Source organism: Doryrhamphus excisus, chromosome 17 (genome assembly GCF_030265055.1).
Source record: "Doryrhamphus excisus isolate RoL2022-K1 chromosome 17, RoL_Dexc_1.0, whole genome shotgun sequence".
Taxonomy (NCBI): domain Eukaryota; kingdom Metazoa; phylum Chordata; class Actinopteri; order Syngnathiformes; family Syngnathidae; genus Doryrhamphus; species Doryrhamphus excisus.
Window position 1 is genome coordinate 8,720,993 of NC_080482.1, and position 26,573 is coordinate 8,747,565.

The 26,573-nt window shown below is 39.8% G+C and overlaps 3 protein-coding genes across 4 annotated transcripts; 1 reads left to right on the forward strand and 2 right to left on the reverse strand.

Moving 5' to 3' along the window:
• The first annotated feature begins 7 nt into the window (after positions 1-7).
• Positions 8-5,654, forward strand: pafah1b3 (platelet-activating factor acetylhydrolase, isoform Ib, gamma subunit). 2 transcript variants are annotated; one of them, XM_058053125.1, is made up of 6 exons: positions 8-236; positions 490-583; positions 947-1,036; positions 1,119-1,235; positions 1,311-1,433; positions 1,901-5,654. In XM_058053125.1, the coding sequence occupies exons 2-6, from the start codon at positions 503-505 to the stop codon at positions 2,159-2,161; spliced, it is 672 nt and encodes a 223-aa protein (XP_057909108.1). In that variant the 5' UTR covers positions 8-236; positions 490-502; the 3' UTR covers positions 2,162-5,654. The 2 variants fall into 2 exon arrangements, with proteins under 2 accessions (XP_057909108.1, XP_057909107.1); XM_058053124.1 differs by having other exon boundaries at positions 12-236; positions 452-583.
• On the reverse strand, positions 2,649-15,701 carry LOC131105218 (carcinoembryonic antigen-related cell adhesion molecule 5-like). Its single transcript, XM_058053107.1, has 13 exons — positions 15,516-15,701; positions 15,144-15,437; positions 12,883-13,164; positions 12,538-12,801; positions 10,846-11,121; positions 8,959-9,210; positions 7,594-7,869; positions 7,271-7,522; positions 6,930-7,205; positions 6,496-6,747; positions 5,376-5,660; positions 4,967-5,224; positions 2,649-4,890 (listed from the first exon to the last, which is right to left on the reverse strand). Exons 1-13 carry the CDS (start codon positions 15,568-15,570, stop codon positions 4,802-4,804), a joined length of 3,111 nt encoding a protein of 1,036 aa, XP_057909090.1. The 5' UTR covers positions 15,571-15,701; the 3' UTR covers positions 2,649-4,801.
• Positions 15,702-22,428: 6,727 nt separating this feature from the next.
• LOC131105226 (carcinoembryonic antigen-related cell adhesion molecule 20-like) lies at positions 22,429-26,237 on the reverse strand. Its single transcript, XM_058053123.1, has 5 exons — positions 25,367-26,237; positions 25,041-25,298; positions 23,594-23,857; positions 23,241-23,516; positions 22,429-22,780 (listed from the first exon to the last, which is right to left on the reverse strand). The coding sequence occupies exons 1-5, from the start codon at positions 25,419-25,421 to the stop codon at positions 22,698-22,700; spliced, it is 936 nt and encodes a 311-aa protein (XP_057909106.1). The 5' UTR covers positions 25,422-26,237; the 3' UTR covers positions 22,429-22,697.
• Positions 26,238-26,573: the final 336 nt, after the last annotated feature.

Consider the following 26,573-nt stretch of genomic DNA (forward strand, 5'->3'; position numbering starts at 1 on the left):
GAGGTTACGCCTATTTATAATATTTTTCCCACAGTTTACTCGATTAAAAAAGCTAACGAAATTTATATTGAAAATATTGTTTAACTAATATTCTCTGTTTTAAAGAGGTGCCACAAAAGCATGCGCTTCGTGAACTAAAGTATGTGTGTTTTGGGGGAAGCAGTGGTACGTGCCACTGAAGTGAAAACTCACTTCCGGACCGGATTTGGGGGAGATGACGGGATTGTAATTTCATGGTACTTAATATGTGTATATACATTGTTAATGTGTTCTTTATTGTACAATTTTGAGTTGATAAAATAATGCTTAGTTTGTGCCATTGTTAGTTCATTTTAAACGACGCATATCTTGCTTATATAAACAGGCTAGCCGCTATCGCTAATTCCTAGCTAGCAATGTTAGCATACATTTCATAGTTTGCTGTTTACGTCTGTGTTCATGTCATTGCTAGGAACACCCATAGTCATACGTGCCGACTTTCAAACGCAGATAGAGTCGAGCCATGAGCGCCGAGGAGCGGAACCCAGCCGCCACACCCACTGCTTGTAAGGACAGCCAAGGAGATGGACGATGGATGTCTCTGGTGTGTAATACAACGTAATTTGAATGAGTTATTTCTGTCGTGACGTCACACGGATGTTTAGATCATGTCTACATTTAGTACACCTGAGATTCCCTTGTCACTTTATTTAGTATGTTTGTCTGTATTCAGTATGCAGGGGCTGGAGGGGGTTCACTGCTAAGTGGGTTTAGTGGGTTAGCGTGTTGTGTTGAGTGTAAAGCCAGGCTACTGAAACCTTAATTTTCATGGCATGTTCCATGGATCAATAAAGTTAAATGTAATCTAATATAATATGTAGGCTAGAGTTGGAGTCCCGGGGCCATCATGTCCTGTCTTGTGCTATAAAATAATCACATGTTTTTGTCTTCTTCCACATGTCTGCAGCACAACCGTTTTCTTTCCGACAGCAAAGGCAAAGAACCCGATGTCCTCTTTGTTGGAGATTTTCTTGTTCAGCTCATGCATCAGTTTAGCGTAAGAATAAATATTGTTTGTACATGTGTATTTATTACTAATGTGTTTTACAGTGTGTCAAATATTTTGGCTTGTGCTGCAGGTATGGCGTGAATTGTTCTCTCCGCTCCACGCTCTGAATTTTGGCGTGGGTAGTGATGCGACACAGAATGTGATCTGGAGACTGAGCAACGGTGAACTAGACCACATTAGCCCAAAGGTATTTTACACACCTTATTAAACAACATATACAACCCTCCCAGGACAGTTTAAGTGTCACACCATCATTTTTAAGATCGTCGTGCTCTGGGTCGGGACCCAAAATCACGGCCACACCGCTGAGCAGATCTGTGGAGGCATCATGGAAATTGTTCAAGTCGTCAAGAACAAGCTGCCGCACGCTCAAACGCTCGTACTTGTAAGTTCTTGTAAGCTCTTAATGCATTCCTTTTATATTATGTATTATACTACCATATTATTGTAGATTAAGTGTATTTAGACAAGTTTATTATTGGTTGCAGGGGTATAGAACCCCAGTGGAAAGCAGTTAGGGCTCGTTCTAATAATTTGGTTATTTAACACACAGGCAAAAATAAAGATAAATGCAAATGACAGCAATAAATTAAAAAAAATGTCAATAAGCGATATATACATTTAAAGTAGAAATGTTTTATACAGCCTTGTATTTACCAGTTTAAAAATAGATTTTATATTGTGTAATATTGCCTTATTTAGCTACGCAAAAAGGACATTTTCTAAATTTAAACCTGACCAATGTAAACTAAAGCAACTAAAATTTTATTACATTTACACAGTGTTTTCATCTTCATTGTAATGTAAAGATATAACTTGGAGAATCCATTAATATTGCAAGTTGTCTTGCAGGGACTACTACCTCGAGGTAAATCTCCAAACCCTCTGAGGGAGCGCAACGCCAAGGTGAATAGACTGGTGCGGGAAACTGTCGCCTCCCTCCCTCATGCCTCCTTCCTGGATGTAGACCCTGGTTTTGTCCACTCCAATGGCAGCATCTCCCACCAGGACATGTACGATTATCTTCACCTGACCCCCCAGGCCTACCAGGCAGTCTGCGAGCCCCTGCATGCTCACCTCAAGTCCATGCTGGACAGGTCTGCTGACAACTAAGCAATCAAGAATGACGAATAAATAGAATTGTTTACTACACGTCCGTGGGGGGGACAGGGTTGGCATCCATGACTTGTTCTTACAAGTTACAGGACCAAAACATGTTTTAATGAGTAATACATGTGCTTCAATCCCTATCAGCATCTATTAAAGCTTTCTGCTATTGTCCTCCTATAACAAGGGGCACATTTTGAAGGATTGCGATGTTCCAGTTACATTATTACACCATTGTCAAATATTATGCTATACACAATGTTGCTTTTGTTAAACCTGGCTGATTGGAACACTTTGATACTTGAATTCACCGCTTCTATGCAGTGTAAGCTGAAGTGTACAAATGAGAGAATGCATTAAAGAGAGACAACTGCATGATTTTGGTGTGTTTTGTTTTATAATTCGACTCCCGGTAGCATTTTATGTTGATACACGTCCAGTAAAATGTTACCATTTACCAGCAAAGTAATTGAATGTACTCATAACTATGACGTAATGGCCAAACGTTGAGGTTTTATTGATTAAGAAATAAATACAAATCAAATCACAATAAACAATCCTACATTTCTATTACAATAAAAAATTAATCTCACAAGTGCAAGTAGTAAGAGTTTCTTGTTTTCAATTGCCAAAACTATATTTTCATAATTTTTTGTAGCCTATCCCACAACGATCCATCTAAATGATCATTAACATCAGAGCCCGAAGAAAAGATCTGGCAACAATCCGCCTGTGCTTTTTATACAGAAACAGAATTCCCATACCAGTGGTGGTTCTAAGTATAGTCCTCATGGGCAATTAATTACCCAGGGCTGCATTCACCAGGGGCAGGGGAGAAAAAAAAATATTAATGCTCAGTGCATTAAGCCAGCACATACTGTATGTGTGGTAGATGGGCGCCCTCTACAGGTGTGATACGGCCCTACATGGGATCAAACATCCACCAAGTGATGTGGATGAAACCAAAGAAGTATAGAGAGGGGGGGCGGGTGCAGCTGGACCTCTGCCCTTAGGGTAATGAAAGGGTAAAAAATATAAATTAGCACAGACAATGTGAAATAAAAGTGCTGTTAATTTGTGTCAACAAACATGAAAAAAAAGTCAACCTCAGAGTTATTAGGTACACAATTCAGAAAGAAGAGAAAGTGGAAGCTGACCTTTGACCTGTGTCCCTCACATCCCCAGGTTCTCTTACGTTCTCTTCCGATACTACCTCCGAAGGTGGAACATCTCACTGACCTTGTCCCACTATTTGGTGTTGGTGCCTTTCATACAAACGTTTTTTTTTTTTTTTTTTAAAAAGGCTATAGTGTTCCAGTGCAGTCATAGCAATAATCACAACATATTTTGTGAGAAAAATAATTAACACTGTGTGTCATCATTGCAGTGTTAAAATGCTAACTAAGAATTAGCTGGTGACTACAAATTAAACATGGCGAAACTCTAAAATGGAAGGCTTGATGCTTCTAATGAAATACAGTAATCCCTTGTTCATCATGGTTAAATGGTTCCAGATCTGACTGGAAATGAGTTGGGGGCAGACAGGAAGTGACGTTGGGGATTCAGAGTTGAGTTTTAGCTTGGCATGGGTTACGGCAGAAACGCTGTCCTATGTTTTTATTTGGGATTTTAATTAGGGATTAGTGTGATAATTCAATAGATAATTCAAACCTGCAATAAAGGCTGTTGTTCTGCTTATCAAGTCTGGTGCTTGTGTGTCTCACTGAACATTTCAGTAACATTTTTGACACCAAGAGACCAGTGTAGAATACTACACATCATCCCATCTTGGAATTAGTTTGTGTTAGTTTTGCCTTATATTCATTAATTCATTTTCTACCGCTTATCATCACAAGGGTTGCGGTGGTGCTGGAGCCTATCCCAGCTGTCTTCAGGCGAGAGGCGGGGTACACCCCTGGACTGGTCGCCAGCCAATCACAGTGCACATATAGACGCATGCACGGGGAGAACATGCAAACTCCACACAGAGATGGCAGAGGGTGGAATCGAACTCGGGTCTCCTAGCTGTGTGGCCTGAGCGCTAACCACTCAACTACCGTGCAGCCCTGTTTTGCCTCATATATGTATTTTAATTCATTTTTAATTTGAGCAACTGATACTTAAAGTTTGCTTAAATATGCCTATTTTTGACTCAATTAATTCAACCACAAAACAGCATAATTTATTCATTAATATATATTTTTTTATAAAACTGTGATAGAACAAGCGCAAAGTGGCGAGGGATTACTGTAAAGTAGATTTATGTTGTAAGCGAGACTAACATTATCAACTGTTATATTAATATCGAAGTTAACAACTGTATAATAAAACTAAAATAAAGCAAAAATACTCAGCCATTGATGATACCTGATAAAGAACAGAGAAGGAATAGGTGTCCTCTGGTAGTGTCCTATAGGTATTGAATTAATAAGTGTTGTACAGTGAGTTCTGATTGATAACATGAATTTGTGTAGTTGATATTTCATGAAAATTGTATTGCACATATTAGTATCGGGCAGCCAACTTTTCCTATTTCCATCATCACATTGCATGGTTTTCCTCCATTTTCCATAACAACTTTCCCATCTTGTTTTAGTACAAAGTTCAAAACTATTTCAGGTAATCTGGGTTTTGGCTTGGAAGCATTCACTGGAAAAGGACTGGGGCTGATAGGATAAAAACACCCATGATCATAAGGCCTTTTTGGGATAGGGAAGGAATGGCATTGGCGGAACCTAAAAGGTAAATAAGAGAAGAAAAATTGGACATGTTCTTAAGGGAGTTAGTCATTATTAAGTCATACATACTCACCAGTGAGGCTAAAGGTTTTGGTCTTTGACATAGTGATGTTAGTCACAGGGTTTGTGGCCTTGCATGTATAGTTAGCCTCGATTAGCAGCGATACCGAGATCTGGATGATGCTGCCGACACCGATGGCCGATGACGGTAGATCATTTAAGAACCACTGGAACTCTGGTTCTGGATACGAATCGGCCACACACTTCATGGAGAAAGTGAGTTCTTCTCGGTTGAATTCTGGACCCGAGATTTCCACGCTGAGGGGACCGTCTGAAAGCAGACGGAGTGAATTGTTGTAATTAAATAAAATACTGCAGTACTGCGGCGCATAATATTGCCGTACTAACAGTGGTTACTCAGTTTGTAAATGTATTCTTAGTCATCAGCTTTTTGTATTTGGTGAAATTCCTTCAGTACTCACAGTTCACCAGAAGCTCGTACGCAGGGCTTTGGTGAGGACCAATCAGGTTTCTGGCGACACACTTGTAAGTGCCGTTGTTGTGGAGCATCAGCGGTGTGAAGTGCAGCTTGTTTTTCTCCATGTAGTAGTAAGAGTAGTTGGTGGTGGACATGTTCATTCCAAGGAGCACGTCGTCCTTTTTCCACTGTATCGAGTCATAAGGTGCATCCACCTCGCAGGTGAGGGTGAAGTTGTTGCCGTCAATGGGGATGGAGTCGTTTGTCACCATCACCGAGCTAATAGCGTCTGAGGATGACAAAGCACAACTGGAGTCAAATGTGCCAAATGTGGCCTGCAGGACACTAGTTTGAGGCCCCCCGCCTTGATATGAAAGTTTAATGTTAGTGCGGCCCGCGCAAGTTTGATATGGATGCTGTATGGTATCATGTACCCAGAAAAAATTATTACGTTTGATTAATGTTCATGTTAAAGGTTAAATAACTTAATAGTTATCCTCCCTATCCGTGTGGAAGTGGTAAGTTTTTGGCTTTTTAAGTTTAAAGGAAATAACTAGGAGGCTACTGTTTAGGTCGCTAGTTCTCTAGTTTGCGAGTTAGCATGTGTCACAAGACCCTGCAGTTGCGCAATATGTTGTAAATTAAAAAAATATAAATGTGACTATAGTCGTGTGTTGTCATGTCTACAGGGCTCTAATAATGCTTTGTTCATTTTAATGTGAAAAAAATAATGTCTACCCACCAACTATATGTGGTTTCTTAAGTTTTTATTATTTGCCGTTTTATTATTATTATTATTATATTTATTTATTTATTACTGATTGATTGATTTTCTTTATTCTTGATTTATTTATTTTTCATCTTATTTTGTGTAGAAAAATAAAAAGTAAGATATTTGAGAACAGTGGAATGTTTTATCAGAGCTTTTCTTGTAGAAAATCGGAACCAAAGCAAAGTTTATTCATTTTTCTGTTTTTAATAAATGCGGGTTTTTTTGTTTTTTTGGGGGGGAAACCTGATGCGGCCCAGCCTTGCCCAGACCCTAGCTCCAGTGGCCCCCAGGCAAATTGAGTTTGAGACCCCTGTTTTAAACAAATATTGTCACGCAGACTGTGGATTCTCACCATTGACCTTGAGCATCAGCGACTTTGTGCTGTTCATTCCGGTGACGGGATTTTTGGCCTTGCAGGTGTATTCTCCTTTCATGTCCATAGATACATTACCTAACACTAACATGGAGCTATTGGCTACTATGGAGCCGTTGTGCAACCAGTAGAAATCACTGTCGGGCATGGTCATGACGGAGCAGGTGAAGTTTATAGATTGCCCCTCCACAGCCAGTGATGGTCCATCGATCATAGGTGTGTCTGGTCCAACTGTAAGCCAAAAATATAGTATTTGTTGTGGTACATCATTTTCTAATTTTTCTTGGCTGTTGAGTAGTTAAAAACCATAAATGTACGATATGAATTCATATTATCCGTCATTATTTTTCTTTACTGATCGGCTGCTAGAAGTCAACCCAAAATAGCAAACTTAATTATAAAATCATACTCACAGTTGACAAGAAGCAAATGAGAAGGGCTTGCCATACTTTCAACGGGATTCATAGCCAAGCAGTTGTACAGTCCGCTATCATTTCTGTGCAGAGGGTCAAAGGTGACGGTGATGTTATCCATCGAGAGCATGATTCTGCTCTCCGTCGTCAGGTTGAGTCCATTCTTCATCCAGACCACTTGATGAGCAGGTCCGGATACGTTGCATGTTAATGTGAAGGAATAACCTTCTATGGCAGCTTTCATAGGCGCCTCGATGTCGATGTCTTTTAGTTTGTCTAAAAAAAATGAAGCAAATTTAATAAGATTTTCAGATTTTTCATCTGAAAAAAAAAGGTCTTACCGAAAACTGTGAGTGTAGTGGAGGCGGTGCTGTTGTAGCCAGTGATGGCGTTTTGGGCCTTGCAGGTGTACGTTCCACTCATGTTAGTGGTAAGAGGAGGCGTTTGGTACACTGAGGTATTAGCCACTATGTTGTTGTTAAAATACCATTTGTAGTCACTAGGGGGGCGTGATGGGGCGCTACAGATGAGCGCCACGCTGCTTTGTACTAGCGCCACACTGTCCCCCATGATGGTTGGCGGTCCGGGTCCATCTACACACAAAGAGCATCGTAATAAATCATAAAAATGCTCTATAAAGATGTTGTTATCATAAAAAGCTTACATATGACAGCCATGTTGAAATGTTCACTCATGAAGCTGCTGAGTGGGTTGGAAGCGACACAGGTGTAATTCCCGTTATGGGACATCAGGATGGGGTCAAAGGTGAGGGTGGTGTTGTCCATGGTGAGGTTTCTCACGCCGTCAGACAATAATATGGTGCCGTTGTGCATCCAGGTGATGGAGTCCACGTTCCCTTTTGTTTCGCAGGTTAGCGTGAACGTGTGGTTCAGGATCGGATGAGGCTCCGTGGTTGTTACGGAAGCCATTGTCACTGGATCTGTGGGAAAGTAACAAAATGAGACACAATGCTACAGAACCAAAGCCGGAATACCGGAGTTCCATATGAGGTTCGAGGTTGTTCATCATTGAACACATGAACACAGGCGGCACGACGGTCTAGTGGTTAGCGCGCAGACCTCACAGCGAGGAGACCAGGGTTCAATTCCACCCTCGGCCATCTCTGTGTGGAGTTTGCATGTTCTCCCCGTGCATGCGTGGGTTTTCTCCGGGTACTCCGGTTTCCTCCCACATTCCAAAAACATGCTAGGTTAATTGGCGACTTCAAATTGTCCGTTGTGCAACCCTGAACTCTGAATTGAACTCCGGTCTCCTAGCTGTGTGGCCTGTGTGCTAACCACTTATCCGCCGTGCAGCCCCACAGTAGATACAGTAAACCTCGGATATATCGGATTCAATTGTTCCCACTGGTTTTGTCCGATATAAGTGAAATCCGTTATATGCGTATTCCGTTTTACACATAAATCGGATTTTATTCGTTATAAAAAGGCACTTCCTTGACTATGTTTCCAATGTACCTGGACGCGCAGGCAACGCTGCAAACGCTGCAAATGACATCGTATAGCGGCCTGTCACGATTCGGCGAGAATCCGATATATGCGAGGGAAATTTAATGGAAATGCATTGGAACGGGACTGGAGATTTTGTCCGAAATAGGCGAAATCCGTTATAAAAAATCCGATATATGCAATGAATTTTTATTGGAAATGCATTACAGAAAAATTGGTTCTTTTTTATCCGTCCGTTGTGAGCGAATTTCCGATATATCCGAGTCCGATATATCCGAGGTTTACTGTATAATAAGAGAAAATTAGATATCTAAGACCTAAATAAATCATATTATGAACTCACACATACTGTATTATTGGCATTGGGAAAGTTCCTTGTTGTAGTTGCCTTTTAACTTCTGGATTCTGGAAAGACGGTCATTTTGACATTTATTTGACAAATTATCTGTGCATATTTGTTTTTGTGGACCAAACACCCAACAACTGTCGCAGACTCAGCAGTATCAGTGAATACAGGCATTATTTCGAGCATTCCCAGGATCTCCACCCCCTTCACTTACCCAAAACAGTGAGCATGTGGTCTGCCGTGCTGTTTTTCCCCGTGATGCTGTTGGAGGCCGTGCAGGTGTACGTCCCGCTCATGTTCAAGTGCAGCGGTCCCGCCTGATACTCTGAGGCGTTGGCCACCACAGTGTTGTTGAAGGACCACGTGTGCTGGCTTGGAGGGTGGGAGGTGCTGGAGCAGTTGAGGACCACCTGTGTCTCGCTCAGGGCCAAGGAGGGTGCCGTGATCACTGGCATCGATGGGCCGTCTTCCGTACAAGCCAAAATCAATAAGTTACAATGTTGTCGTGTTAGAACAAGAATACTATTGATTGAGCACATCAACAATGAGCACAATCTTTGCAATAAGCCGACTGATTTTCAGTGATGGACATCATTATCTGGTATAATTTTTCTATGTTATGCTAGGAGTCCACTGAGCCGGCGCCAGTTGGTGCCAGTTCGCAACAAAGATTATGTGATTGGCGCGTAGTGGCTCGCTGTGGCGCCAAATTATGTTTGCTCGGCATGTTGCCATGTTGCTGTTCATTTGGCACCACAGCGAGCCACTACGCGCCAATCACATAATCTTTGCCGCGAACTGGCACCAACTGGTGCCGCCGCACTGGACTCCTAGCATCATTGCCGCAACTTGGCTCGCGCCATTACATTCCAGTAAATTCCAATAAGTGGATTGTTTGACATATTTGGTTCCACTTGGTGGACACACAAAATTTTAGACATTTTGAAATTTTCTTGCCGCCAAACTCAATTTTTACGGGCCACCACGAGCCAGTTGGGAGGCAGTTAGAGCCACTGCACGCCACGAGGCACCTTATTGGCGACACAGCAAATTGCAGTGGCGCAAACTGGCACCAAATGGCGCCGGTCCAGTGGACTCTTAGCATTACAGCAAGAACAGTGTTGATTTTTGATCAATATCTGAGACATTATGGCTAGGACTTTTAAGTCAAATGTCCAATCCCTGCATGTTCCTTGTCTTCCATCCACACTTTACACTCTCTGGTTACGATTACTTAAAGTTAGAGCAAGAATCTGACTGATTTTGAACAATACCCAATGCATTTGTTGGCTCCACCGAGATCCATTGTCATATTTTCACCCCATCACATTTCAGGCATTTGGCGCCAAGGTTGAGATGCATTTGGCAGAAAAAAGCATCAAATGAGAGCAAGTGGTTTCTTGTATGTTATCGTTTTTCGTTATGGACAAGAAACCCATTCATTTTGAACAATATGTAAAGAAAGATGGCTTGGTTTGGGTGAGTGATGGATCCGGAAACAATTCTCCGTCAGTTTATGTCAGTGCTAGTTCAGTTTAGTTTTTGCGTGATATCCATCTTTTCAGGTAGTAGTGCTCTACTTTAAGGCAAGAACCCTACTGATTTTGTGCAACGGATGACATAAGACGTCTGTGGTCATTAAGATATACCACATAGTAATGGTTACATGTACCTTATCGTATCTCTTGTCAAAATGTCATCCCAATTTCCAGTGCATCTTCTGCCTTAGAGCTTGAACCCTATTCATTTTGATCTGTATACATGTACAAGCCAAAATTTCCAACCAAATCCTCACCTTTTCGCGCTGCTTGTAAGGATCCTATTGATTTTTAATGCTACAGAAGTAAATTATGAAATCAAAATTTGTCAAAAGAGGCAAGACCCAACACCTATTGATTTTCTGCCATTAAAGTTCTATACTGGAACAAGAACTTTTGAACAATAGTTGACATAAGGGCTGAAGCTGAGATCAGTAATAGTTCATAAATGACATGGTTTTAGGCATTATTGGATATTATACCATAAATGATATGAATTGGGTCACAGGTCATATTTGCTTAAGATGTACGTATGTATATAGAGGATATATATAAACACTTACAGTAGACTTCCACAGTGTAGGGGCTGCTGGTCATGTTGCTCACGGCGTTATAAGCCCGGCACTGATAATCTCCGGCATCTGAGGGCTGGGCTGGGCTGAGAGTCAGCGTCTTGTTGCCCATAGCAAACACTGTGGTATTGTCAGCAGACACCAGGTCACCGTTCATCCACCACTGGATGAGGTGGAAGTCGCCGGTCACGTGACACATGAGGGTGAAGAGCTCATCGGCGATTGCCGGTCCGCCGGTGCGGTTGACCATGACTGCTGTTATCGGTGCTGGCGTTGGATAATTGTTTGTTGTAAAACATCAGAAATGCTACAAGACAAGGTCAAATCCCACCCATGCGTCCATACATTTTCTGGACCGCTTATCCTCACGAGGGTCGCGGGTATGCTGGAGCCTATCCCAGCTGTCTTCGAGCAAGAGGCGGTGTACACCCTGGACTGGTCGCCAGCCAATCACAGGGCACATATAGACAAACAACCCACTCACATTCATAGTAAATGTAAACAATAATGTCAACCATTACAAATCCCTAAATGCCTATTTTTTTTTATACTTCATAACACGTCTAGCCTCTCACAATATACAGATTTTAAAATCAGTTTTCTATATTAATGAACAAATGGAAAAACGTGCAGTTATGCAACATCACATCTTGTCAAAGCATCTTCCTGCTGGAAAAGCTTGATCCAATTGGCTTGACAGATAGTGTCTTCTGCTGAATTCATATTCATATAATTTGGAACTACCGGTTTTCTATTTTTTTTATTTAATTTAGTTCATCAGGTGGTACTTTGTATCTATTTATAGCATCAGAAAATATAATATAAATATGCTATATTTTGTTTTGTTTTTGAGAAGCTGATATTTTTTGGCATTAAAAACCTGAAGAGTGAGGTTTTTATGTTTTTTTGTTTTTTAATCTGACAAAAGTAGTTTAAAAATATATATTTCTATATAATATTTTCATCGCAAATTTTGAGAAGCTGATATATTTTGGCCTGTGACATTTTTTGGCATTAAAAACCTGAAGAGTGAGGTTTTTTTTTTATATGATTAAAGTAGTTTAAAAAATATATTCTTCTGTAATATTTTCGTAGCAAATTTTGAGAAGCTGACATATTTTGGCCTGTGACATTTTTTGGCATTAAAAACCTGAAGAGTGAGGTTTTTATGTTTTGTTTTGTTTTTTAATCTGACAAAAGTAGTTTAAAAATATATATTCCGAGATAATATTTTCATAGCAAATTTTGAGAAGCTGACATATTTTGGCCTGTGACATTTTTTGGCATTAAAAACCTGAGGAGTGAGGTTTTTATGTTTTTTTTAATCTGACAGAAGTAGTTAAAAAATATATTCCTATATAATATTTTCATAGCAAATTTTGAGAAGCTGACATATTTTGGCCTGTGGGGATATTTAAAGAATGTCTTAGCGGTTAATCTCATACAATAATCAAAAGGTAGAGCATTTCTGAGGGTGTCAACAAGACTTAGTCCTGAAACTAGTTTGTCACGTAGGCCCGCATGAAACCACGAGTCTTTGTTTATGAGTGGATAATAATAACAGAACCAACGTGTGCTATCCGGGCTCTGATGTCAAACTGAACAGTTAACAATGTTGCGGTATAAATCTACACAAAACAGCCAATAAACACCTAAAATATGTCAAATACTTCAAAACTTTACCCATGATGCTGATCATCGCGGTTGCACTGATGAATCTGGATGTGACGCTGTTATGGAGGAGACACTGGTAGTCCCCCGAGTGGGTCTCTGTGACGTTGGTGAGTTGAAGCTGTGGGTCGGAATGGTTGATGCTCACACCGTCTACCAGCCACTGGATTGTTGCGTCGGGTTTGGACTCGGCCGAGCATGACAGGGTGATGTCAGACCCCGTGATATGGGTGTCCTTTAAGGGGGTGACTGACACTTTCGGGTTTGTCGGACCGTCTGTGGAAAATGAGAGGATAATGTTGTCATCTTCCGGGATAGCTTTGTACAGCTTTGTACCCCCCCAAAAGAAAAACTCACAGCTGATGTCAAAAGAGACTTGTTGATCGATTCCCTGGCTGATGCCGTTGAACACGTTGCACTTGAACGGGCCCTGGTCGTAGCGGGTTACTTCAGCGATGGTCAGCTGAGATCCGTCCTCACTGATTTGAACGTTTCCGTCGGCTGTCAACTCGGATGTGTCGTTTAGCCACGTAAAGGACAGGGACGTGCCCGTGGAAACGGCACAGGTGAGCACCGCGGTGTCATTGAACTCCACCAGGTGGCTCGCGTTTGCGGTCAGGGTCACGCCTGTGATTGGCTCTGGGGAAAGGATAACAATGAGATAGAATAATCCCATAATTAGAACTTGCCTGGTTGAAACGCAAAACTTGATCACTTGTCATCATGCCCTAGATCCAAAATGGCTGCCGAGGTAATCATGATAAAGCGGTATCTGTCCAAAACATTTGTTTAACATTGATGTCTGTTAGAAGTAGAACATTTTCTAAAATTGTCTTATTGTCGAATGAGAGGCTGCACGGTGGAAGAGTGGTTAGTGCATAGGCCTCACAGCTATTCGACCCAAGTTCAATTCCACCCTCAGCCATCTCTGTGTGGAGTTTGCATGTTCTCCTTGTGCATGCGTGGGTTTTCTCCGGGTACTCCGGTTTCCTCCCACATTCCAAAAACATGCTAGGTTAATTAGCAACTCCAAATTGTCCATAGGTATGAATGTGAGTGTGAATGGTTGTTTGTCGAGATGTGCTCTGTGATTGGCTGGCTGGCGACCAGTCCAGGGTGTACCCCGCCTCTCGCCTGAAGACAGCTGGGATAGGCTCCAGAACCCCCTGCAACCCTCGTGAAGATAAGCGGTAGAAAATGAATGAATGAATGTCTTATTGTCGTATGAGCAACAAGTGGTTGCTTTTTCAAATATCAATATTTCTATGTTCTCATCATCAACTCTGAATTACTGCATGGCGTGCATTAAAAGAAACAGCAAAAGTTTGTTTTGCCATGCATTTACTGTGTAAATTTACTTGCCACCGAAGCGCAACCCTCAAAGCAGTGTGTGTGCACCACTGTGGAAGCTTGTACCAGGTTTTGCTTATAGTGGGGGTCATTTAGTGATGTTACAAAAAACACAGGATTTGTTGACACTCCCTGTGAAATTTGTAAACAGGGAAGTCCAACGTGCGGCCTGCGGGCCATTTGTGGACCGCATGTTTATGGGCCTGTGAACAGCCCATTGTAGAAACAAAATATAAACTAAAACTGGAAAAATAGAACAAAAAATGAAAGTTGTAGAAGATTTGATCCTCAAAACTCCTAAGGATTAAGTCCACACATTCACAGTACATACATATATAGCTAATCAATATACAATAAATATAGCAACTTTCAGTCATAACTTGAAAAACAGAATCGTCCCCTATTTATAAACAAAAGTATGCATCCTGTATTATTGTGAGAATCCCAACTAGTTTGTAAAATTTATTTATTTAGTTATTTGAATTACAGGGCACATTATGTTGAAAATAGTAGAGGCAAATAAAAGTATGTAAAATCATACGACTCATTATTTAAACCCTCTGGTTAAAATGAATATGGGAAAGTGTGATGAATGTCAGTATTTAAAGTCCCAAATATTATACAGTAATCCTTCTTTACTTAAGTACATACTATACAATAGAATACAAATGGCTAAATTAACTGACTTACAAATATAAGGCATTGAGAAGATGCATTCAAAGACATTGTGATGATATGTAGTATTCTAGACAGGGACTAGCTGTCAGTAATGTTACATTGATGAGCAAGAAGTACCGTACAGAACAGTTAAAAAAAAACAAACAACATTCATGCATTCTCCCAATGTTAACATGTGAAGTCTTATATTCTCTATTTCTATTGTACTGGGTAAAAAAAGTCCAAAAGTGACTATAGGGGTGCTATTTCATGTCTAGAGGGCTCTAATAATGTTAAAAAAACAAATTTAGAAGGTTGTAATTCTATGTTCTACCAACTAAAACTAAACTAAAAATGATCATTTGAATATCAAAATAGTTGACAATTAATCAGATAATTCATTATCGATTAACTAATGAATTAATTCAGCCTCTGATTCAATTGAATGCATTCTTCTTCCATTTACAAATCTGGCCATGTCTGGAAAAAGCCCACATGAGATTTGCTAACCACTCGTCACTCGACATTTACATCCCCAGAGGTCACTGCCTACGACAGACTAAAAAAAACACTGATAACCACAGATGTTCAATTCCGTAGCGCCTTCTTACCTTGGACTGACAGCACTATTTGAGAAGCATTAGAGCCCACATCTTGTAACGTGTACGTCCCGGAATCTTCCACTTGCAGCGACATTATGGTCAACGATGACGTGCTCGTATCATACGTAACTTTTCCAGTCCATTCCGTGGCTACGACAGCATTTCCAGGGAATATTATGACAATGATGTTATTGTTGAAGAGCCATGCTCCTGTGGTGACTTGGTTTAGGCTGGAAAGCGTAACATTTCTACCCACAGGTATTGGGTTCTCAGAGGCGGATAAACCCTGGCTGTGCACGTCATCTGCAGACAAAGAACAAACACTTAATAAAGTTACTCGATACAACATCGAAGTAAAGACTTAGTAAAAAAAAATGTTACCTGGTGCACAGGACAACACTGATATGATGAGGAGAAACACCAAAGGAGCCTCCATGCTGCCTCTCTTTAGGCCCTTGGTCGACAAACTGCTTATTCAAATCCCACAATCCCGCTCTCTTTCTTGATAACAAATATTTGCTCAGCATGAACTTTTCTCTTCATGCGATGCAAATGCTGAGCACCACCCTGTCATTGCAATGTCAGTGGACAAAAAATGGCCACACCTTGTTTTGCCCTGGTCCTACCTGTGCTGCCATGGGTACACACCGCAGCAGGAGTGTCCATTTACTGTAAACCTCCTGCTGTCCGGCAACTTTCCACCAGTCATGGCAATTTGCATGACTTATATTAGGGATTCGCGAGCAAATTTCGTGAGGGGGTACTAATGGGATGACAAAAAGGCTGCAGGGGTACACAAGACAAAAAAGTGAGGAATGAAGGATGACCATTTTGGCTGTTCGTTCATTTTCTACCTCTTATCGTGGGGGGTGCTGGAGCCTATCCCAGCTGTCTTCTACACCCTGGACTGGTCGCCAGCCAATCACAGGGCACATATAGACAAACAACCATTCACACTCACATTCATACCTATGGACAATTTGGAGTCACCAATTAACCTAGCATGTTTTTGGAATGTGGGAGGAAATCCCGGAGAAAACCCACGCATGCAAACTCCACACAGAGATGGCCGAGGGTGGAATTGAACTCGGGTCTCCTTGCTGTGAGGCCTGTGTGCTAACCACTCACCCTCAGTCCGTAAAGTTAACCACTTAATCGCCATGCAGCATTATGGCTGTGTGTAATAAATATAAGTTAAGTTCATCAAGGGAAACACATAAAAAAAATGTTGTCACTTTTCCTTAACATAGCTTCAAATGGGAAAACTACACTTTTGTTCCAAAGGACTAAAAAAATGTTCAATTGAAAATTGTATTAAAATAATATATTTTTTTAAATAATAAAAAAAATAAATATCAAAACTATATTTAAAAACAGAAAAATTAATATGTATGATGATCCCACATTTTTCACAACCCCCCCATTCATTCACCAGATGGTGGTAGTTCTTTACATTAAAAAGCATGCAGCACCTTGTACATATACACGTGTGTGTGTGTGTGTATGATATGGATATTTCATACTGAAGTACGTAGTTTTATTGATTACATTAGATCACATGAGAGTGTGGTGTGTATGGTTGTTCTATCTATATGTGCCCTGTGATTGGCTGACGACCAGTACATGGGTGTACCCCGCCTCTCACCCAAAGACAGCTGGGATAGGCTCCAGCATGCACGCGACCCTGGTGAGGATAAGCGGTACAGAAAATGTATGGATGGATGTGTGGAGTTTGCATGTTCTCCCATGCAGGGTCCTCTCCCCCATCCCATTTTGTTGCTGCTTATCCTTATTAGAATCTCAGAGGTATGCTGGAGCCTATCCCAGCTGGCTTTGGAGGATAAGCGGTTTAGAAAATGGATGGATATATTTAAAAAAAAAACATCCATCCATCCCTTTTCTGTACTGCTTGTCCTCATTAGTGTTGCGGGGGTATGCTGGAGCCTATCCCAGCAAACTGTGAGAGGCGGGGTACACCCTGAACCTCGAGTGGCATGGGTATGCTGGAGCATCCAAACACAAATCAACCCTAAAGAAAGTGTTAATGAATATCATCACATCAACCAGTCCTATGCTAATTTGTTATATAAACTAGCTAGCTTGACCAGAAAATATAAATTCAGGTTAGGCAGATTTTTTTCACAACTCAAACAGAAGTGAAACCAATTGGTGTTTATACTTGATCTACCCACAAGCATTTCTGTGTTTGTGGTTGGTGCAAAGCAGTTTCTGTTGACGTTAAATACACCATGTCGACCGGATGAATGTTTTATTAGTAAGAGCATAAGGTCATACAAAGACAGCCGCAAATATTGACATTGGAATATAATCTGGATCAAATGGGTTGCATTGTTGATTTACATTGACGGAGCAGCAATTTGGTTAATTTTACAATACTTGACATATGATTTGTATGTTTCACCATGTGCGGTTTATAGGGGACTACCAGCATATGCAAAAGTAATCTTTTTTTTTTTTTTTAAAGTACAGCCCTCTATCATAATACTATACAGTACTGTATTAGCTGACTGGCCACTTGACACTCCTGGGACAGGATTATTGTAAGTCTCTCAACCATAGGTGTGTCAGATACCTTATTCATAACAAACGCACAATTTAAATTACAGGGAAAAAAGACTTCATTGTTACAATAGAGGGGCGGCACGGCGGTTGAGTGGTTCGCGCGCAGACCTCACAGCTAGGAGACCAGGGTTCAATTCCACCCTCGGCCATCTCTGTGTGGAGTTTGCATGTTCTCCCCGTGCATGCGTGGGTTTTCTCCGGGTACTCCGGTTTCCTCCCACATTCCAAAAACATGCTAGGTTAATTGGTGACTCCAAATTGTCCATAGGTATGAATGTGAGTGTGAATGGTTGTTTGTCTATATGTGCCCTGTGATTGGCTGGCGACCAGTCCAGGGTGTACCCCGCCTCTCGCCCAATGACAGCTGGGATAGGCTCCACACCCCCACGACCCTCGTGAGGAAAAGCGGTAGAAAATGAATGAATGTAACAACAGAATGAGATCCAAAGCAGCAGTATAAGTAAGTCAGACAGGATTTGGGGGGTGGTCCTGTTTAAAAAGTGACAGCCATGAGTGTCAAACTCAATTGCAAAGAGGGTGGCCCAAACTGGACATTCCGCCCCACACCCAACTTTGTATCTTTTGAATGAACTTGAATGTTTAACAGTCCTATGTGCCCCATGATTCTGTTATACCAATACCAAAAATCATCTCCCACAGTGCTTGTTCACCGGCTTTTAACATTTTCAACTTTTTATGTCATGAAGGAAAAAAACACCTGATATGAGATGTATTTAAAATTAGTAAAAAAAAAAAAAATCTATAACATAGTACCTTAAAGTTGTACTACTGCCTATGATTATTTTCATGCAGTCGTTGTTTCTTGAGGTGAAATGAAGCGTAACAAGTCAGACGGGAGGCGGATGGACTCATGACTTGTGGCGACAGGAAGTATCATGTGAGCAAAAGGTCAGCAAAAAAAAAAAAAAAGACAGACTATGACAGTAAGAAAAGAAAATAATGAATGTCTCATTTTAAATCCTTTGTCAATATTGTTTCAGGCAGTTTGTCATTACAACAGTAACATGTGTACCTAACTTGTTTTCTCTGCAATGCACCAATGAGCATTTCTGCTCCATTGATCATTTTTATTTCAATATTTAGCCAGGCGACAGGGTTGAAATATTGCAGTCTACAAACTTACAAACAGCAAGCTGAATAAATGTATTATTGTAATAATAATAATGTGCTAACTTTATAATGTTGCTACTCAGCTACTGGTGTCAAATTCACAATGCTTCTTCTTCTGGGGTCGCCACAGCAAATCAATCTCCTCCATACCAACCCTGTCTTCTGCATCTGTCTCTCTCACACCAACTACCCCTCATGTCCTCCTTCACTACATCCATAAACCTCCTCTTTGGTCTTCCTTTACGCCTCCTAAATGGCAGCATCCTTCAACCAATATATTCACGATCTCTCCTCCAAACCATCTCAGTTTGGCTTCTCTGACTTTATCTCCAAGGCCCCTAACATGTAATGTACCTCTGATGTACTCGTTCCTGATCCTATCCATCCTGGTCACTCCCAATGAGAACCTCAACATCCTCATCTCTGCTACCTACAGTTCTGCTTCCTGTCTTTTCTTCACTGGCACTAGACTAGTCTCTCGACCAGGGGTCTCAAACTCAATTTATCTGGAGGCCACTGGAGCTAGGGTCTGGGCAAGGCTGGGCCGCATCAGGTTTTCAAAAAAAAAAACAAAAACGCATTTATTAAAAACAGAAAAATATACAAACTTTTTCAGTGCTTTGGTTCCGATTTTCTACAATAAAAGTTTTTTTTTTCAGATTAAAATGAACAAAGCATTATTAGAGCCCTGTAGACATGACAAAACACGACTATAGTCACATTTATACTCTTTTTATTTACAACATATTGCGCAACTGCAGGGTCTTGAGACACATCCTAACTCGCAAACTAGAGAGCTAGCGACCTAAACGGTAGCCTTCAAGTTATTTCCTTTAAACATAAATAGGCAAAAACTTACCACTTCCACACGGATAGGGAGGATAACTATTAACAGTTATTTAACCTTTAACATGAACATTAATCAAACGTAATAATTTTTTCTGGGTACATGATACCATACAGCATCCATATCAAACTTGCACGGGCCGCACTAACATTAAACTTTCATATCAAGGCGGGGGCCTCAAATTAGTGTCCTGCGGGCCACATTTGGCCTGCGGGCCGCGTGTTTGAGACCCCTGCTCTAGACCAAACATGGCTGGTCTCACCACAGTTTTGTATATGGTATTCATGCTGCTGCTTACCAATATTACAACATTGTTTCTCTTGCAGCTGTGTTGTACAATATACTTGTTAATAAAGGAACATATGGAGAGCTACCTTTGGAAAAGCAGCAACACTGCAGCTTTGGTTCCTACATGTTTTCTTTCCATTTTGAGGTCTTCTCTAATAGTTGACTATTATATACGTCCAAGCCCACACTTGACAAATACCCACGCTTCTTATCTGCAGGTGGCTTCAGTGTTCATTCTTGTCTTTGTTTGCCATCTTGGGGCGAGTTCTCCTAATGACAAATGATAACAAGAGGTATGTATACCTGGACAGAAGAGGGAGGTTGGATTTATATGTCAGGCATGCAAAATTTAGCAAGAATCTTCACACAAATTACCCAATACTACAGTAGACAATATAAGCAATTTAAGATATTAAGGCTTGTTTGTGTTGCTGTAAATGTGGTCTGGTGTAGTCAAGAGCATTGTCCCTGTTGGGAGATCATTCAAATCTGCTGTCTGTTGTTCTGGCTATCAAGTCTGGTGCTTGTGTGTCTCATCAGACATGAAATTAACATTACTGGCAATGTGTGATGATTGTGAAATACTACATATAATCCCAGTTTCTTTATATGAGTCTTCTGAATGCCCTATATTTGTATATTAATATATATTTATGTATCATGCTTGATAGTTGATAATGCTTAATTTAGCAAAACATGTACCATTCGCTTAATTACGCATATTTCTGACTAATAGTAGGTCATATTTCATGACAAAACATTAAAGTCTTCATCATTCATTCATTCATTTTCTACCGCTTTTCCTCACACGGGGGTGCTGGAGCCTATCCCAGCTGTCTTTGGGCGAGAGGCGGGGTACACCCTGGACTGGTCGCCAGCCAATCACAGGGCACATATAGACAAACAACCATTCACACTCCCATTCATACCTATGGACAATTTGGAGTCGCCAATTAACCTAGCATGTTTTTGGAATGTGGGAGGAAACTGGAGTACCCGGAGAAAACCCAGACATGCACGGGGAGAACATGCAAACTCCATGTATTGGGTAAAAGTGACTATAGGGGTGCAATTTCATGTATAGAGGGCTCTAATAATGTTAAAAAAACATATTTAGAAGGTTGTAAAGGTTAAAGGTTAACAGGCTAAAAAAACTCTACCAATGTTGTATCATTTGATATACACTATAATATACTGATGTTAATATGTAATAGTTGCTGTATCTTGCCGTATTTTGATGATTTAAAACACTACCGAAACTTCTTGCCTAAGTGCATTGATATACTACATACTCATGCTGGTTCTGTCAACAACAGCAGAATATTGACTTTTCTTGTGCTAAAATTCACAGAAAAGGGAAAGAAAAATGTGTTTATGTTTCACATAAGGATTGTGAATGATGGGTGAAAATTCCCCAAAAAAGTGCAGTTCCAGTCTTCATCAAAAATCACTTCCTTTCCGGTCAAAAATGAGTCATAACTCAAATAAAAGGTCTTAATGAGAGCTGTTGAGTTGAATACTGATAACATGCAGACACACAGTAAGATACGGGAATACGGGAAGTTGGGAAATGTGTCAAAACACACCAAAGGCCTTTGTCTCCCTCGCCTGTTTGCCTTGTGTGATTCAACCGTTTGAAAATCTGATGCAGGGAGGAGAAATATTCCATAGAAAAATTCCAGTTTTACACCACAATAGCATCCGTTTAACTTTGAGTGGATCAATAACGCGTTTAGGTTAAAGATCATCATACAGTCAAACAAAGTCCCACAATGCTAAACCCACATTAGCCAGCCGGTTGCTGCTGCTTTATCATCTACCAACAGTAAAGACCATCAGTCATGTTAAACGTCCATGAGACACATGCAAGAGCAATGGCGGCGTGCTGCAAACCCTTTTAACATAGTCATTAAAAAATACACTATACAGTGTCATTCAATATTTTGCTCAATATACATTCATTCATTTTCTACTGCTTATCCTCACGAGAGTCTTGAATGGTGCTGGAGCCTATCCCAGCTGTCTTTGGACGAGAGGCGGGGTACACCCTGGACTGGTCGCCAGCCAATCACAGGGCACATATAGACAAACAACCATTCACACTCACATTCATACCTATGGACAATTTGGAGTCGCCAATTAACCTAGCATGTTTTTGGAATGTGGGAGGAAACTGGAGTACCCGGAGAAAACCCACGCATGCACGGGGAGAACATGCAAACTTCATACAGAGATGGCCGAGGGTGGAATTGTCTCAATATACAAGTAAATAATAAAAAAAAAAAATATATATATATATATATATATATATATATATATATATATATATATATATATATATATATATATTTATGTTTTAATTTATAAATGCAAATGACGGAAAGTTGCCCTGTGATTGGCTGGTGACCAGTCCAGGGTGTACCCCGCCTCTTGCCCGAAGACAACTGGGATAGGCTCCAGCACCCCTGTGACCCTCGTGAGGAAAAAGCGGTAGAAAATGAATGAATGAATGAATGACGGAAAATATAATGTCAATAAATCTAAATAAATCATGAAACATACCGCACTTGACATAAAATACTTAAAAGTACAAATTATTGAAAATTAACATTACAAAAGTCAATTTATTAAATTGAGTTTTGAAATTTATGTTAAAAATAAATACATAGAAATTAAAACAAAAAAAACAGTAAAAGTGTAAACAACACCAATCATTAGTAAGTCATGACTAGCAGAGCCAGGATTAAAATCACAGTGCGTAGTCCAGTAAGTTTTAAGGATCCAGAAAGTGGGATTCCTGTAGAAGAAAGACAATAAATTTAAGATTAGCCTGGATTTAATGCAACAATAACACAGCTGATGAAACAACATGGGGCATGTACTGCATCTCTACTGAAAGTCTACTACTAGGAACTCTTCTAACTCCATGGTGGCTTGTTATTAAAACCCATGAGTTGGGTGGCCTAGAAAATTCTCACATAAATTAATACCAACTATAACTTAAGGTTTTTAGCTGAATCCCCACATAATTTGGTACGTAACTATCGGCTACTGACAAGCACACATGTGTAAACTTTACGTAAATATCTGTATTCCAAATCCTACCAAGTACTTTGAGGCAGTTATTCTCAACTATGCCGATTCCAACGAGTCAAACAAAAAATTTGAATGACCCCGATGTCTGTGAATGCACCTCGACTTCTTATCTGTGCTATTTGACCACTGCTATGAAGTATTTCGACCACAAATCAACTAACCTTTAACTTCCACCATCTTGGTAGCCTCAGCCGAGCGTCCAGCTGCTTTGTTTTCAATAAGGCATGTGAAATTTTGGAATGAGCCGGGCACGGACGGTATCCACGAGAGTTCATTGTGATGCACCGAGAGGTAACTTCCTAGGGGGAAACCTCCCTTGAACGGCCACCTCACGGTGCAGTCCACATTTAAAGTACAAGTCATTATGCAGGTGAATGTGCTCAATCGACCTGGAAAGACGGTGTCAGGACCGTTGATGCTTACGTTCCATTGATCGACTGTATAAAAAATAAAAAAAAATAATAATTAAATGTAATGATCATCAATATTAGCTTCTCCATCCTCATTTACTTACAGCTTAGCAGGTAGCCCAGACTGAGGACTCTACTCTGGGGTAGGAGAGTCTCACACTGGTAGAATCCACCATCAGATGGTAGCAGTGAGTCAAAATGGAGTATATTTTCAACTGAAGCCAATCTATGGCCATCTTTGTACCACCTGACCTCCTGCTGTACAGAGACAGTGGGATGCAGTTCTCCAGCAACATGGCACAGCAGATCCAGGGGACGGTTCAGAGACGGGACAGAACCGGGTGGACTGATTTGCACGGACACTGGATCTGGAAATTTATAGCATGGAAAAGCAAAAGTTGATCCGTACTCGTTTATAGTATCTGGCTAGTATACAGTCTAGGCATATATACTGCTACTAGTCTGGCTAGTAGCAGTATATATTTTGTGGCTACTTTTATATGTTTTGTATATTGTTTATTTATACTGTATACAAATCTACACTAAATATTATGAAAATATAAAATTACAAATATTGTTGATAAACACGTTGAAGAAAATTGAATTAGAGTCCAGATTTTAACAATGCTTTAATCTAAATATTTTGTACTTTTCATGCTTACTAAATGTAATGTTTTCACAACAAAAATGAATAAATATACCAAAAATACAAACAAAAAATGAAAAAAAAACAATGTAGGTGATTTTGTATTTATACTATTTGTTTTTGTATGTTAAAAACTGATGATGCATATAAAATATATAAAATATTAAATGTCAAATTAAAATAAAACACAGGTTTAATTATTATATTTAGTATTGAAATATATGAAATATATAAAATATATAATATATATACAATAAAAATAAATTTTCTAATTAAAAAAATTTCATTGATTTTATCTTTTTTTAATGAACAATGATAAACAGTTTTTAATTGGTAGTTAAATGCCTATTGTTAAACACCATAAAAATATACAAATATTAAATGTCAAATTAAAATAAAACACATAGGTTTAATTATTATATTTGATATTGTATACTTTAAAAGCTAAAAATATTTATATATAAATATATACATACAATAAAAATTAATTTTGCTTAAACTAATTTGAACTGTTTCATTGATTTTATCTTTTTTAAATAAACAATAAAAACAAACAAACCGTTTTTAATTGGTAATTAAATTATTAAACACAATTTAAAAAATATATAAAAATATTAAATGTCAAATTAAAACACATAGGTTTAAGTATTATATTTGATATTGTACACTTTTAAAGCTAAAAATATTATATAAAATATATACAATAAAAATACATTTTAACTTAAATGTAAGCTAATTTAAAAAATTTAATTGATTTTATCTTTCTTAAATAAACAATAAAAAACAAAAAACAAACAGTTTTTAATTGGTAGTTAAATGCCTATTATTAAACACCATTTAAGACAAAGCGGCATCATGACCACGTGACCATCATTACAATCAGTGCCGCACGTGAATGTACTTACTTGTAATGTCCACAATGGAGGTCGCGCTGCTGGTGACTCCCGTTTTAAGGCTGAGGACGGTACACTGCAGCGCCATTGAGCGGTCCTGTCCATCCGGGGCCCAGATTAGCGTACTCCCGTTGACCCTGTGACCCTTTAAGGACCAGGAGTACGTACAGTTTACAAAGCAAGACGACGAGCACGTGAACGTAGTACTCGAACCAGCTGTCACTGAGCCGGTCCAGGATATCCGCACGTTGAAGGCAAACCCTGCCACACCTGCGTGACATAAAAATGATGATATACCCCAATATTAATATCAATACATTACATTTTGGTTCCCTTACCGTTCAGTGTGATTAGCAAAGCGGTGTAGAACTTCCTCTCCCAGTCTGGACTCATTGTGTCGTAGTGTGTCTTCACGTGCAACACACCGTGTCTTTTATTTCCACAAGTCAAACGAAGACTCTTGACCAAGCCTTCATTTCACAAGAAGTTAGGACTTACGGCAATATGATGCCCACAAGTGGAATTTTCCTGTCGCTGTGACAGGAAACCTCGTCACGTGGTGTGTGGTAATAGCGGGAGAGGGAAGTGGATGTCTTCAAACACAAGATGGCGGTGTTTCCCATATGTTGAATAAGTTCCTGTTTAAAAGACTTGCATGCGGATGTTCCTATCACCCTTATTCATGAAGACAGAACTACGTAAAAAATTAGCAATGCACATAGGCGTAAACGTCACATCCGGTTATGTATAACAAACATAAATAATTAGAATGAAACCATACAATTTTGTGATTTTTGAATGTAAACAACCATAAGCAGAGTGCAGTTATGTCATTCAATTTTTTTCTCCTAAACAGAGAAATAGCATCCATCTAAACATATCTTCCTAGCAAATGCTTTTAATGCTTTTGTATAAAACAAGGATATCGTTCATATCAACATAGCCTGGATTTGATGCGGAGGTCTAGTGTTTCAAAATGGCGCTGCCCAAGTTCAAGCTAGTTAAGGCAGCTTAGCGTCTTTTGCATAATGCTTTATTTATTACTTTCTTGTTGTTTCTTGTGCCATGCCGACCCCTAAAGCAAGTGTACAGCTATGGATGTTCATTTTATGTTTGTAGATTGCCGTTTGCTCCATTGTTTACAGCTGTTAGCTTTGAGCACCCTTTTGCTACGCTAGCGACCGTAGATCCACGCGGAGATATGAAGGCGGAGAGGCTGCATAGCGGGAGTGAATAGCAAAAAAGACGGTATAAAGGTTGCTGGATGAAGACTATATATAAACCGTGTTTACTGTCTACCGTCATGGGGAACGTGAGATGGAAGCGCTAACGACGCTAACCGTGAATGCAGTATGATTGCACTGAACATTGAACAGCATATCTAACTTTAAAAAAAAAAATAAAGATAATATACTATTTCAGTAGCTATTGTTCTATAAAGTTGTTTACATTTTAATAAAACTTTGCATGCAGATTTGGCTTTGACTTTTGTCTAAACTCACTTTGAGGAAAAAAATGGGGATGCATGTTATAATTTTTTTTTGG

Excerpts from the sequence above, each read along its gene's own strand:
- pafah1b3 (XM_058053125.1), top strand. The coding sequence starts at position 503 with ATGAGCGCCGAGGAGCGGAACCCAGCCGCCACACCCACTGCTTGTAAG. Across the intron at positions 584-946 it reads ATGGACGATGGATGTCTCTG|CACAACCGTTTTCTTTCCGA; the intron begins GTGTGTAATACA and ends ACATGTCTGCAG. Across the intron at positions 1,236-1,310 it reads TAGACCACATTAGCCCAAAG|ATCGTCGTGCTCTGGGTCGG; the intron begins GTATTTTACACA and ends ATCATTTTTAAG.
- LOC131105218 (XM_058053107.1), bottom strand. The coding sequence starts at position 15,570 with ATGGAGGCTCCTTTGGTGTTTCTCCTCATCATATCAGTGTTGTCCTGT. Across the intron at positions 7,870-8,958 it reads CCACATGCTCACTGTTTTGG|ATCCAGTGACAATGGCTTCC; the intron begins GTAAGTGAAGGG and ends ACTTTCCCACAG. Across the intron at positions 4,891-4,966 it reads CAAAACCTTTAGCCTCACTG|GTTCCGCCAATGCCATTCCT; the intron begins GTGAGTATGTAT and ends TTTACCTTTTAG.
- LOC131105226 (XM_058053123.1), bottom strand. The coding sequence starts at position 25,421 with ATGAGTCCAGACTGGGAGAGGAAGTTCTACACCGCTTTGCTAATCACA. Across the intron at positions 25,299-25,366 it reads TTTGCTAATCACACTGAACG|GTGTGGCAGGGTTTGCCTTC; the intron begins GTAAGGGAACCA and ends TATGTCACGCAG. Across the intron at positions 22,781-23,240 it reads CAAGATGGTGGAAGTTAAAG|GAATCCCACTTTCTGGATCC; the intron begins GTTAGTTGATTT and ends TTTCTTCTACAG.